Below are 13,422 nucleotides of genomic sequence, written 5' to 3'. Positions count from 1 at the left end.
TTTCCTGCCGATGAACTTGTTTTGTTATCTGCAATTTTTTGAATTTCTAATATTGTTGCAGATGTGAGCAACCCAGGTAATTTTGTTTTAGGCATTTCCTTTCTGAAAGTCAATTAGTAATGATCTATTTTTCATTAATACATAATGATAAAGTTTTTTCAGTTACTCCAACACATCAGCTGATTGTTCACTTGCTGCTTAATATATCTCTTCTTTGACATTTGTAGTGTTATTAAACTTTATAACACTCCTCTAGATCCCTATTTTCCTGATAATCAAATTCACCCTTTTTCAATCAAGGATCAAAAATGATCTTACAGATTTTGTCCCTGTTTTTCAGCACATTTTCAGACTGTATAAAGTTTAGTATCTAGATATCACATGATGAGGATTTTGATTTCTATTTCTATTCACATCATTGAACTGTGGAGCAGTGGAACTTTGTGTTCTGTCCAGTATGTTTGGGATGAGTTGGACTAAGAGTTGGGAATAAGTGGGGTAATGAGTGATAATCATCCAACTTTACTAACACTTGTTGATGAATGGTATCAAATCCTTACAGTAAAGCTCTGGCAAATTTAGAAAAAAGTCTTCCCTGAAAAGTAGAGACATAGGGTTACTTTTAGTATACTCTTGATGTTAGATAAAATAATGAATAAGCAGGTGTCCCAATATTAGTTTTCCATATAGTGTAAAATTGATAGTGGCCATATGTATCACAGATGTATCACACACAGAGTGATCTATTTTAAGTTTTTATTTCTTTTATTGTTGATGATTATGGTTTACAACCAATGAAAACCCAAACATCAGTTTCTCAGAAATTTCGACTATTATCAGCAGAGTCTGGAGGAAGAGAGGAGAGACACACAGTACAAACTGCTTGAGGTCTAGTGTGAAGTTTCCACCAATCAGTGATGGTTTGGAGAGACATGTCATCTGCTGGTGTTGATCCACTGTGTTTTAGTATCGAGTCCAAAAGCAGTGCAGTGAAGTTTTCCCACAAAATCTTACAGCACTTCATGCTTCCCTCTGCTAACAACTTAGCAGAGGGGAGATGTGGATTTCATTTTCCAGCAGGACTTGGCACACTGCCCACACTGCTGCCAAAAGTAGCAATTGGCCTTATAAAATAGTTTAATTATCTGTATAATTTTTTTTTATTGGCTGTAAGCCATAATCATCAACAATAAAAGAAATAAATCTTTAAAATAGATCACGCTGTGTGTTATATGTGTATATAATATATATGAGTATTACATTTTGAACTGAATTACTGAATTGTTTGAGATGCAATAGTATAGCACATCCACACTAGACGAGATGACCCAAATTCTACGTTGATGACCTGTTGCTGTCTCGGCCTCTTGGGTTTCACATAAGCTCACTGCTTTACTGTCCTCCTCTCTTTCACAGGTAGCCCTCCCCAAAGTCCTGGCACATCTTTAGAAAGACCATCCCCCTCCCTCTCACCCCACCGACACCCCCCCTCCCCCCGCCATACTGATCCCAGTGGCATCATACGTGCTTCTATGTATGGGAAACCTTAAATGACACGACTTGGCACGGCATCAGTGCTTTCCTCCAGGAGGCCGTGTATCACTTTAACATGGGCTGAGTTTCATGCATCTCCTCTCTTTTTTCTCTTTTCTCTCTCTACTTTTCTGTAGTTCCCAGGAATGCTACTCCTAAATGAATGCTACTCCCCCCCCACTTCTCTCTTTTTAAGCCCGTGCGAGCGGGTCGGTTGGCAGGCCCGGGGAAGCCGAGGTGACCTAAGAAGAGGCGCTGATATATTTGTGGATTCCTTTTACAGAAACACGGCGTGCTATCGTTTATCGAATCACAGGTAACGTTACCTGATAAAACAATGGCATCTCTCTGTGGCCCATGTGTTCCTGCAGACACTCTGCACAATGCGCCTATTGTTGCACGGCCCGCACGGCCCCGCCGGAGAGATGTGTCCTCAGCCGCGTTCAAAAACACAGATACAGGTATTCCGTGGGCAGGGAAACCCCCCCCCCCCCCCCCCCACCCCGTCTGCGGCTCGGTATCTGCGCGGAACAGGAAAGATCCCATCAGGCCCGACTCCGCCGAGCTGCAGCGGAAAGAGAGCATGCAAAGCAGGCCGGGCACAGATCTGAATGTTGTGGGCTGGTTTATCGCTCAGGAGGGAAAGTGCAGTGCTGAGCTTGAAGGTCACTAATCACAGCTGTGGGAAAAATGTGTGCCGGGATCCGAAAGTAGCCCTGTCACTGTAATTACGGTATCTGACATTACTGACTTATTGTACAGTACAGAGTATAGACATAACCTTCATCATTTTAGCTGACCTCAATATTGTCCGTTGGGGGGCCCAATAAGATGAATAAGCCAGTTTGTTGATGTACAGCTCTGGGAAAAAAAGAGAAAATGAGAAAATGGTAAGTTTCATTGATTTTACCAAATTGAAAACCTCTGGAATATAATCAAGAGGAAGATGGATGATCACAAGCCATCAAACCAAACTGAACTGCTTGAATTTTTGCACCAGGAGTAAAGGCATAAAGTTAACCAAAAGCAGTGTGCAAGACTGGCGGAGGAGAACATACCAAGATGCATGAAAAAAGACTGTGATTACAAAACCAGGGTTATTCCACCAAATATCGATTTCTGAACTCTTAAAAGCTCTGCATGTTTTTTGTCATTTCAGCGGTTTCATACTCAAAGCAAAAGCATTCTGTCACAGTGCCTAAACTAACAGTTTATTAAGTAAAGGGCTAAACCAATAGGAATGGTCAGGGACAGGCAAGGTCAGTAACAATAGGGCAGCAGAGACAAGTAGGCAAGGCGGTCATACACAAAATATCCAACAAAGAAGAGAAGGGCAAGGCAAAGGTTAAAAATAAACAAAATAGGTCGACAACTAGAAATCGAACAAAACAACAAATGGCAAACGGAAAAAAAAGGAAGGATAAAAGAGCTATGAAAAAAAGGATTTAATACCGGGCAGCTTGGAACTGAAACAGCAGGCTATTCATACTAGGAGGACCAGTGATGTCAGTAACGCGTTACTTAGTAATCTGACTCTTTTTTTCAGTAACGAGTAATCTAACGCGTTACTATTTCCAATGCAGTAATCAGATTAAAGTTACTTATCCAAGTCACTGTGCGTTACTCTCTCTCTCTCTCTCTCTCCACCTCACACACACACACACACATCGCGCAATCCATAAAGTAACTAAGTTTTTTTTAAGGAGTAATCAGTAATCGGATTACTTTTTCAAAGTAACTATACCATCACTGCTCTAGGCTGTGTCATATATGCTTATCAGTTTAACCCTCTATTGTTTCCTGGGCTTGTAGAGCTGATGTCATGTAGGATTTTCTGGTATGAGAGAGGCAGTCAGACAGCTTGTCTTTCTTAAAGCTTTTCTGAATTCGTTTTTTTTCCGTTATGATCAACAGGAAGCCAGGTATGCGCCGGTCGCTGTCGACGTCCAGCAGGGATGAAATTATTCGCTGGTTTAAAGAGGAGCAGACCCTCAGAGTTTGTTTACAGCAAGGCGAGAGTCGAGTTGCCCCCTGGTTTCATGGTGAGTTCAAAGTGTGGGCCATCTGTGAGCTTTAATCCAAGAAAAACCTCTCTCTCTCTGTCTAAGTCTTCTGCTTCTAATTACTGGGTTTGTTATTATTATTATTTCAAAGGATTAATGCTATTTCTTTATATTTGTTTGCAATATTACTAACATAATAAATAATTATCTTACAGTCAATAAATTGAAATACGTGATTAAACGTTTTTGATTTGAGCTCTTTCTCTTTGTACACAGGTATTATTACTCGTGAGGAGGCGGAGGATTTGCTGAAGTCAGGCAGCGCTGGAAGCTTCCTGGTCCGTGTTAGCGAGAGGATCTTTGGATATGTTCTTTCTTACAGAACATAGTCTATGACTCCTGCAAGTTTGGGCAAATTTCACTGTATTGTTTATTTTATATTAATTGTTTTTTTTTTATTCATGTTTAAAATGAAATTTCTCATGATTTTCCCATAATGCCAAAACAGGTCCACTACCATTTGAAAGAATCTGTCCTAGACTATCACCTCTGCAAGTTTGGGCAAATTTCATGCTTAAAATTAAATTTCTCATGATTTTCCTATAATGCCAAAACAGGTCCATGACCATTTGAAAGAGTCTGTCCTAGACTATGACTCCTGTAAGTTTGGGCAAATTTCACTGTATTGTTTATTTTATAATAATTTTTTATTTTTTTTTACTCATGCTTAAAATTAAATTTCTCATGATTTTCCCATAATGCCAAAACAGGTCGATGACCATTTGAAAGAGTACAACATAGGCTATCACCTCTGCAAGTTTGGGCAAATTTTACTGTATTGATTATTTTATAATAATTTAATTTTTTTTTTTATTTATGCTTAAAATATTTTTTTTTCATGATTTTCCCATAATGCCAAAACAGATCCATGACCGTTTGAAAGAGTCTGTCCTAGGCTATGACAAGTTGTACTGTTTTGTTTATTTTATCTTATCTTCATTTTGTTATATTCTATTTTTATTGTATTATTTTATTTTGTTGTCTTACTTTATTTATATATCTATTTTAACAACAGCTCTTGGGTGTAAACTGAATCGTGAGATCACAATTTCGTTCCACCTCATGAACCACATGTGATACGAATGACAGTAAAATCTCCTTGAATCCTTGAAAACAGGTCCAGTACCTGTAAAATAAACAATACAGTGAAATTTGCCCAAACGTGCAGGAGTCATAGCCTTGGACAGACTCTTTCAAATGGTAGTGGAACTGTTTTGGCATTATGGGAAAATCATGAGAAATTTAATTTTAAGCCTGAATAAAAAATTATAAAATTAATATAAAATAAACAATACAGTGAAATTTGCCCAAACTTGCAGGAGTCATAGCCTATGTTTTACTCTTTCAAATTGTAGTGGAACTGTTTTGGCATTATAAGAAAATCATGAGAAATTTAATTTTAAACATGAATAAAAAAAAAATAATAATAATATAAAATAAACAATACAGTGAAATATGCCCAAACTTGCAGGAGTCATAGGCTAGAACATACTCTTTCAAATGGTAGTGAAGCTGTTTTGGCATTATGGGAAAATCATGAGAAAATTTATTTTAAGCATGAATAAAAATGAATATAAAATAAACAATACAGTGACATTTGCCAAAACTTGCAGGAGTCATAGCCTAGGTTGGACTCTTTCAAATGGTCATTGATCTGTTTTGGCATTATAGAAAAATCATGAGAAATTTAATTTTAAACATGCATACATTTTTTTTTATTAATATAAAATAAACAATACAGTGCAATTTACCCAAATTTGCAGAGGTAATAGTCTAGGATGGACTCTTTTAAGAGGTACTGGATCTGTTTTGGCCTTTTGGGAAACTCATGAGAAATTTAATTTGAAGCATGGATTGAAAAAGTAATATTAATATAAAACTCTCTCTCTCTCTCTTAAAAACCGATGGGATTGTTATGGTATTATATCAAATAGATAATGTACTGCACTAAATCTACATTTAGGTGAGTTATTTTAATCCGTTTTCTTCTCGTTTCTGGGCTTAATGTATGTCTGAATTAATATAACCGACTGAAACGTGTCTGTCTCTCTCTGTGTTTTTTAGCGTGCTCTCCTCCTGCGCGTCTGTTTACCGTAAAATCGCGCGTATACGCGCGGATAGCTTGACTCCGGTAAAACACCAGCATAGATATACTCCTTAATAACTGCCCACATCTTCCCCAAGGTACACAATAAGACACTTCAGCAGACACAGCCGGCCCATCGGGAATCCTCACGAATCTCCCGATTAGCCACTCCGGGCCTGGACACACTGACAAAGTTGTAATTAACTGATTTCCAATTTCCAGTATTCATTATTCATCTTTTAATAATGCTTTTTCCGCCCAATTCCTTTGGAGGGGAGTGCAGACATATGTTCTCAGTCTTCAAACTGATTGAGCATAAAAAAGGCCACTGCAAATTTCATATTTCTGTATTTGTGGATTTCATGCATCTGTTTGACAGTATTCATGCCCTTGGCTTGTAGTGTAAAGACAGCCACTGACACTGGTGATTTTTTTTTTTTAGATTTTATATAACATTTTATTATTTTATTGTTTATTCTATTATAATTCTGGTCTAATTGATTCCTAAATGGCCAGTGAGTTTATTTAACTGCGACTGAGTGAATACAGCCCAAACCCAAGGTGTGTTAAAAACAATTTTTTTAGTCCGGTGTTCTGTCGAATTTTGCTACCCATCGATACATGCTTCCCAAAGGTACTGCGCATGCGCCGACCTACACAATTTAATTCTTTCTCGTGTTTTATGTATAATTAATCTGGTTTAGGGGGGGTTATGTGCATTAAACAACCTGGACGCACTATCATTGCACAGAAGTGTAAATGGAAACAAAAAATTACACTTATTATCATAAATAAATACAAAAGCAGTTTGTAAAGAGCTATATTTACTATAACTTTGCCATTGTACAATGAATTATGCACTCCAAATCTAATAACGTACATCTACTGGAATATCACTGGGTACATGCCCTAAAATAGTGCTTCTTTTGTATTTTTACAGTTAAATATACATTGGGGCAGCACGGTTCGACAAGGTAGCAGAATTCGACAGAAGAAACCAAAGTCACTGGAAAAGAGGGGGAGATCTGAGATTTTGAGGCATGATATTTAATATAATTAAAATAATATATTTCACCGTTCCTATTAAATTATGATTATTTGCGTTTATATCTCACGTTTTAATACAATATAACATATAATGAATATATTAAAACACACAAATTAAAAACCTTTCGGGCAACAAAAAACCCCCGAACCTAGTTTTGAATGGTCGTGGCTCCACTCCACTGAATCAGTAGCCACAACAAAGACGTCCTTTTCTCCGGGAGCTGCATGGGGACTGCAGGGGTCCAAAGCCTCGCTGTGTTTTATGGGGAACAGTTATTAATATTGGGTCAAATAATCCAGTATTTCTTCACTCTGGTGCCGAAGGTCCGCTGCGCTGCTCTTTACTGTGTTTTCATTTAAAGCCCCTCAGTCTTAAAACAGCGGCACTAGCGGGCCTCCAGCGGGCCTTCAGCACCGATAGTGATTATTACCCTGCCGGATTAGATTAGAGCAGCGCGGCGGAGCTCTGTAAGTCCCGGTGAGTAATTTAGTTAGCTGACTGTTTCAGCTCTCGGTGAAGCGCGGTCTTATTATGATACCCTAAACGGCGCTGGGTGTTTGTTTTGTTTCTGAACAAGCAGGTGCTGCTGCAGGTAATCGAGCTAACTGTAGCTAATTAGCTTAGCCAGCCATCCTCCACTCGCTAGCTCGCTAACGTTAGCTATCTTACAGCGTTATTCGCCGTTAACACGCTTTAAATAGTCTTACCACTATTTAAAGACTATTTAAAGCGTGTTAATGGCGAATAACGCTGTAAGATAGCTAACGTTAGCGAGCTAGCGAGTGGAGCATGGCTGGCTAAGCTAATTAGCTACAGTTAGCTCAACCGGCTAAGCTACAGTTAGCTCGATTACTTGCAGCAGCACCTGCTTGTTCAGAAACAAAACAAACACCCAGCGCCGTTTAAGAGCTGATTCATGACCTTCTCTCCCAGCACAGGGTGTGTTTTTCTCAATCAGCAGCAGCTTTTAAACCACGCTGTAGTTCAGTAATAAGATCGCGTTTCACCGAGAGCTGAAACAGCCAGTTGGCTAACGGTAGTTAAAATACCTAACAGGCCTGAGAGCTCCTCTCGGTACTCCGGTCTAATTCGGCAGGGTTTTTGTAGATATTTAATTTCTGAATCTTATTAATACTGAATTAAAGTATGGTAATCTGGCTAATGTTAAAAAGTCAACTAGCTTTTTACCAAAACACTTTTAGTTAATTTATACCTAATTTTAGCTGTGTTCCCACAAGACGAATAAAAAAAAAATTAAAAAAAGAAGAGGGCTGTCTGCGCGTGCGCGAAATTTAGCGGCCGTCTGCGCATGCGCCAATATTGGCGGCCGTCTGCGCATGCGCGAAATTTAGCGGCCGTCTGCGCATGCGCCAATATTTCGCGCATGCGCAGACGGCCGCCAATATTGGCGCATGCGCAGACGGCCGCTATATTTCGCGCATGCGCAGACGGCCGCCAATATTGGCGCATGCGCAGACGGCCGCTAAATTTCGCGCATGCGCAGACGGCCGCTATATTTCGCGCATGCGCAGACGGCCGCTATATTTCGCGCATGCGCAGACTGCCGCCTCCTCTTTTTTTTATTTTTTATTCGTCTTGTGGGAACACAGCTAAAATTAGGTATAAATTAACTAAAAGTGTTTTGGTAAAAAGCTAGTTGACTTTTTAACATTAGCCAGATTACCATACTTTAATTCAGTATTGATAAGATTCAGAAATTAAATATCTACAAAAACCCTGCCGAATTAGACCGGAGTACCGAGAGGAGCTCTCAGGCCTGTTAGGTATTTTAACTACCGTTAGCCAACTGGCTGTTTCAGCTCTCGGTGAAACGCCATCTTATTACTGAACTACAGCGTGGTTTAAAAGCTGCTGCTGATTGAGAAAAATACACCCTGTGCTGGGAGAGAAGGTCGTGAATCAGCTCTTAAACAGCGCTGGGTGTTTTTGTTTCTGAACGAGCAGGTGACGCTGCAACTGGATTTTATAAAGATGTGAGAAAAGAATGCTTTCGTCGTGGATTTAACATGAAAAGGTAAGCTGCTGTTATGTTCTTGATCTGTGCAGGCAGTTTATGCACTTAACGTAACTCCGTTAGACAACTAACTTACAGAGCTAGCGTTTGTTGTGTCTCCGGCTTAGTTTTCTGCAGTCCATGATTTATTAGCTAAGGTGTTTAGTTTATTTTGACCCCAAACAGCAGCATTCACTGCATTTTGCATACTATTAACTAACCGCGTGAATCCGTTGCAAGTTAGCGTTAACTTCATCACGAACGAGTAACGGATTAGTAAACACACTCTTGTCTTTTTTTTGAATCCTCAAAGTTTCTGTCAGAAAACACTGAAAGAAAACTTCTCCTCTGTCTCTGTTTATACAGCGATGGTTGGGGTTTAAAGCTGGGTTTGTTGTGCTGGATATTTGGTTAGGAGCAGGAGATTTTATAAGATGTGTGGCTGCATAATTGAGAACTGAGATCGCGGTCTGTGAAGTTACACCCGCAGCTAACCAGTGACTTTAAAAAACAAATAAACACAGCTGTTACTGGACTTTATGGGTTTAAAAAAATGAGTTAATTAATTTTAAAAGACTAGGCTACTAATGTTGGCCCTGCTGAGTCCAGCTGATCATCCTGAAATAAACATTACCTATGCTGGTCAAAAGCTATTTAAAGAGCTAACCTCCCAGGGTGTGTTTGTTTTTTTCTGGTTTTGAGCATTTTTTAAGGAGGGAGTGTACGTCTGTGCTGCAGTAGAAGAGTGTAATTTTAAAAAAGTTGCTGTATTTGTCTCACTGTCTTAGATAGTATAGACTTTAAACATGTTACTAAAAATTAACACTGGACCGTGTTTTTAAATACTTGCCATTCTGGATGCAGGCCTGTGTGAACATTTTCATGCAGGCCTGTGTGTTTTAAAAAATATATTTTTTATGTCGGTTAGTTTTATTTATATAAAGTAAGACCTGTAGATCTACTTTATTGGATAAATTGATACAGCTACCATGAACTGTTTTGTTTCTGTTCTGTAAAATCAGGCCCAGTTCCAAAAGACACAACATCCTCAGTGTCCTGGAGCTCCAGCTGAAGCACTGGCCACTCCACCTTCTCCATCCCCACCCAAAAGAGGTTGATGAATATATGTTAATACATTAATAGCTTAATATTATTACTCTATTTGTTCTTATTACTGACTTACCGGGGGAACTAATTAAGGGACGGAAACACACACAGAGAAATGTGTTGGCAGTGCTGTTGCTAATTGTACTGAGTGTCTGCAGTGTACTGGGAGGATTGTGCTGGGTGCTTATTGTTTCTCAGGTGGTAAATCATGTTTGTTGTTGAATGTGCATTTTTTTTCCTTCCCATCTTGTAAAATCCTGCCTTTGCAGTCCACTTTAAAATATTTCCGAACAGAGAGGTGTAATACGCTCTTTCGATCTTACAGCTGCTGCTCACACTGCTAATAAATAATAAACAAACACAGTTGATTTTATCGGAGCGCCAGTACCCAAACCCGACTGACTAAAACTTTCAATCGTAACCACCTTACACTTAACGATTGAGATGACACGACCGCAACTCAACTGCAGCTCGACTCTAGCCAGACTCTCGTGATTTTATCCTGACTCTGGAAATTTGTCTGCAACTGTGAAATCATTGGAAAATCGTTAGGTACCTGAACACTCTTCTCTCTTCACTCTTAATGTAGCAGCTACCCACTGGATAACTGTTTGCCTGTTCTATAGCGACTGTAATTTCCTTCTGTCTGTTTCTTACACTCTGTAGGTACTTATATATATTTTTTTATTGAACGTGGCAGCGTGCCGACAATCACAGGTATTGCAAATGTTGGGATAAATTTCAGCCAATTTAACTTTACTAGAATGTGCTCTGTGTACTCTGCAGGTACTTCTAAGGCAGCTAGTTGAAGGCGTGATTGAGGTCCATGCCAGAGGGGTTCTGCACTGTGACCTCAAGCCATAGAACATCCTGGTTCAGATGTACAGTTAGGAACCACGCCTTCATCTTCTGTTCTTCTGGTATGGGTTTTCAGTGAACACTACAGGCAGAGAACTGTCTTCGTAGAAGCTACCATTACTGAATAGAGATTCAGGCCAAAAACATTCCTTAACGCTCAGTCACTGTCTCTAATTTACTTTTCAGGACCTTCCTCATGAGTGGTTTACCCATGAGGCCAAATCCTCCACAGTGTTGCAGATAGGAATCATCCTGCTGTGTGTGAGAGGTGACCCTTCAACACCAGCACGGAGATCACCTCAAAGAAGTCTCAGATCATCTCTCCACCATCTGCTCTATGACCCCTGGCTAAGTATACACCACGACACAGCCACCACATCAGGCACACCTCAGTCAAGTACCATATAAAACAATAATAATAATAATTTTAAAAAATCTATATTTTCAATCTCTAGTTTAGAGAGTTCTCTAGTAGAGCTGGGCGATTAATCGATTTTATCGATAAATTCGAATTTATAGTTAAGGACAATGTGTTTTTATGAAAATCGATTTTCTCTGAGTTTTCTTTTTCACCACAGACGCTCCTCTGTGGGCACAGAGTGAGCTTAGCTAGCTCCCTCCATACCTCCCTCCCTCCCGCGCGCACACCCCCCGCCCCTCCCTCACTCCCTCCCTCCCTCCCTCCCTTGCACGCACAAACACACACACACACACACATACACAAAACACATGAAGGCGGAGCTTAAGAGCTACTAGCTCCGTGATCTGGAGTTGGTTCGGTTTTGCGGCGTCGGACGTAGACCAAACAGGTCCTCGCTGTAAGGTGAACCAATTTATCACTATACCTTAAACAGAAGCATGTAGCGGAGTGGGAGAAGTGCTACTACCATAGGAATGAACGCAGCAGCAGCACCAGTTCACCATTCAACGTTAAACAAGGAACTGTCCCTGGCACATCTTCCAACCGTGTACCAGGTTTTGTATGCACTACAAGTTAAGATGTTTTGCATATTCATGAGAAAAGATCTCATTTTATAGAACACTGGCACTTATTTAAAAGCTTTGTTTTGCAATTCTAGCCCAATAGGGAAAAGTATTTACTTAAGAGCATATAAATTGTACTTGTTTTCTATTGTCTACTTTGTAAGTTTGATCAAAAAAGGGCACCATTTCATTTATTTCTATTTGTTTTTAAGGGTGTGTTTATTTATTTTTTAAGTTTGAGGGTGCATTGTGTCAGTACCTAAACTATGTTGGAGAAAGCTTTCTAAAAGTCACTAGATGTTCTCACTGTTTACAATAGTTTTTTTTTGCTTGTTTCTGGTTGCACTTTAACCACAAATGGAACATTTTAAGTGAAAACAAATTAAATAAGAACTAGTTTTTAACCATTTCTTTATCATCTTTAGTTTGATTTTTAGTAGGGGGAAAAATCGATTTAAATCGAAAATTGGATAAAAAAAAAAAATCTAAGATTTTTTTTTTTTTCGGCCATATCGCCCAGCTCTATACTCTAGTTTAGAGGGTTTTTTTATAAAACACACCTAAGGAAAATGGCAGGTATTAATAAAGCTATTGATTCCATACTTTTAAAAAGGTAATGATTTTCTTTAACTATATAAATGTTTTAATTGTTTTGTGTATTGTATGCTTTTAATTGCTTCCTGTTTTGTATTTGTGTTCATGTACTTAAGGCTTTAATCCTTTTATCTTGATATTGTTTATCTTTTGATGTTTATTAATTACTTAACTGTATTTATCTTTATGTAGTATACTGTTAGTGTTTTAATCCATACACTTTTTGTATATATTTCTTTTATTGCTTAGTTACTTGCTTTATTAATGGTTATTGTATTGGTGTTTTAGTCTTATTTTGGGCTTATATTCATTAAAAACATTTTAACGTTTGTCTTTTAGTGCTTTAATCAATTAATATTGTACTTACCTTTTACTATTTTACTATTAATCTTTCTGTACTTAATTCTGATATTTATACATTGTTTTTTATTTAATTTTCTTTCAGCTTTGTATTACATTGTTTATTAATTGTATGTCTTTTATACGGGATTTTATATTTGCATTGTATATATTTTTGTTTCATTTAATGTTTATGCTCTTTGTCTTTTTCAGATTTTTACATTTTTCAATTTGTGTATTGACCCAAGGAGTATGGGTTCCTCTCAAGGTTTCTATCTCTCTTTCTGAGAGAATTTTCTTTGCCGCTGTCTCCTTTGTGCTTACTCAAAAGAGGTTTGGACACTTTTTTTTTTTTTTTTTTTTTTTTTTTAACTGTTCTTAATTTTGTTTGTTTCTTAACTTTGTCAATAAATGTTTTTTTATTGCTATCACTTTTGTCTGTTTATTTGATCACACTATCGCTAAGTTTCTTGAAATGTGTTTATGGAAAAAAAATAATTTAAATATTTTATTAAATGTGGATTTGATGCCCACATTCAACCACTTTTTAACACTTCAACTAAACAATGAAAGAATAAATCAGAAATGATTGATTTATTATTAATGTAATGAACAGAGATGTTCTGAAGTTAAAAGCTGATTATCCCATGTGTCTCATATTCCCAAATATGATAAGGTGGATAAGGTCGTGTCAGCTCCAAGGACAATTTCAGTTTTGTATTTCAGTGAAAGTTATTCCATTAATTGAATTTATATAAATAATGTATCTGGTAATATACAAAGGCTCTCAGTGTTG

At 38.1% G+C, this 13,422-nt stretch overlaps 1 protein-coding gene across 5 annotated transcripts; it reads left to right on the top strand.

The window, feature by feature from the left end:
- Positions 1–3,255: 3,255 nt before the first annotated feature.
- On the top strand, positions 3,256–13,057 carry LOC111194734 (SH2 domain-containing protein 4A-like). 5 transcript variants are annotated; one of them, XM_049465474.1, is made up of 5 exons: positions 3,256–3,575; positions 3,813–3,874; positions 9,767–9,857; positions 10,638–10,771; positions 10,896–13,057. In XM_049465474.1, exons 1-4 carry the CDS (start codon positions 3,437–3,439, stop codon positions 10,658–10,660), a joined length of 315 nt encoding a protein of 104 aa, XP_049321431.1. In that variant the 5' UTR covers positions 3,256–3,436; the 3' UTR covers positions 10,661–10,771; positions 10,896–13,057. The 5 variants fall into 5 exon arrangements, 1 of the variants encoding a protein (XP_049321431.1); XR_007424792.1 differs by lacking the exons at positions 3,256–3,575; positions 3,813–3,874 and adding exons at positions 6,920–7,207; positions 8,696–8,765; XR_007424793.1 differs by lacking the exons at positions 3,256–3,575; positions 3,813–3,874 and adding exons at positions 7,253–7,310; positions 8,696–8,765.
- The last annotated feature ends 365 nt before the right edge of the window (positions 13,058–13,422 follow it).

The sequence above is a fragment of the Astyanax mexicanus genome, chromosome 16 (assembly GCF_023375975.1).
Source record: "Astyanax mexicanus isolate ESR-SI-001 chromosome 16, AstMex3_surface, whole genome shotgun sequence".
NCBI classification, from domain to species: Eukaryota; Metazoa; Chordata; class Actinopteri; order Characiformes; family Acestrorhamphidae; genus Astyanax; species Astyanax mexicanus.
The sequence above is the reverse complement of the archived record's forward strand: the minus strand, read 5'-3'. Positions and strand labels throughout refer to the sequence as shown.

Excerpts from the sequence above, each read along its gene's own strand:
- LOC111194734 (XM_049465474.1), top strand. The coding sequence starts at position 3,437 with ATGATCAACAGGAAGCCAGGTATGCGCCGGTCGCTGTCGACGTCCAGC. Across the intron at positions 3,576-3,812 it reads AGTTGCCCCCTGGTTTCATG|GTATTATTACTCGTGAGGAG; the intron begins GTGAGTTCAAAG and ends CTTTGTACACAG. Across the intron at positions 9,858-10,637 it reads TCCATCCCCACCCAAAAGAG|GTACTTCTAAGGCAGCTAGT; the intron begins GTTGATGAATAT and ends TGTACTCTGCAG.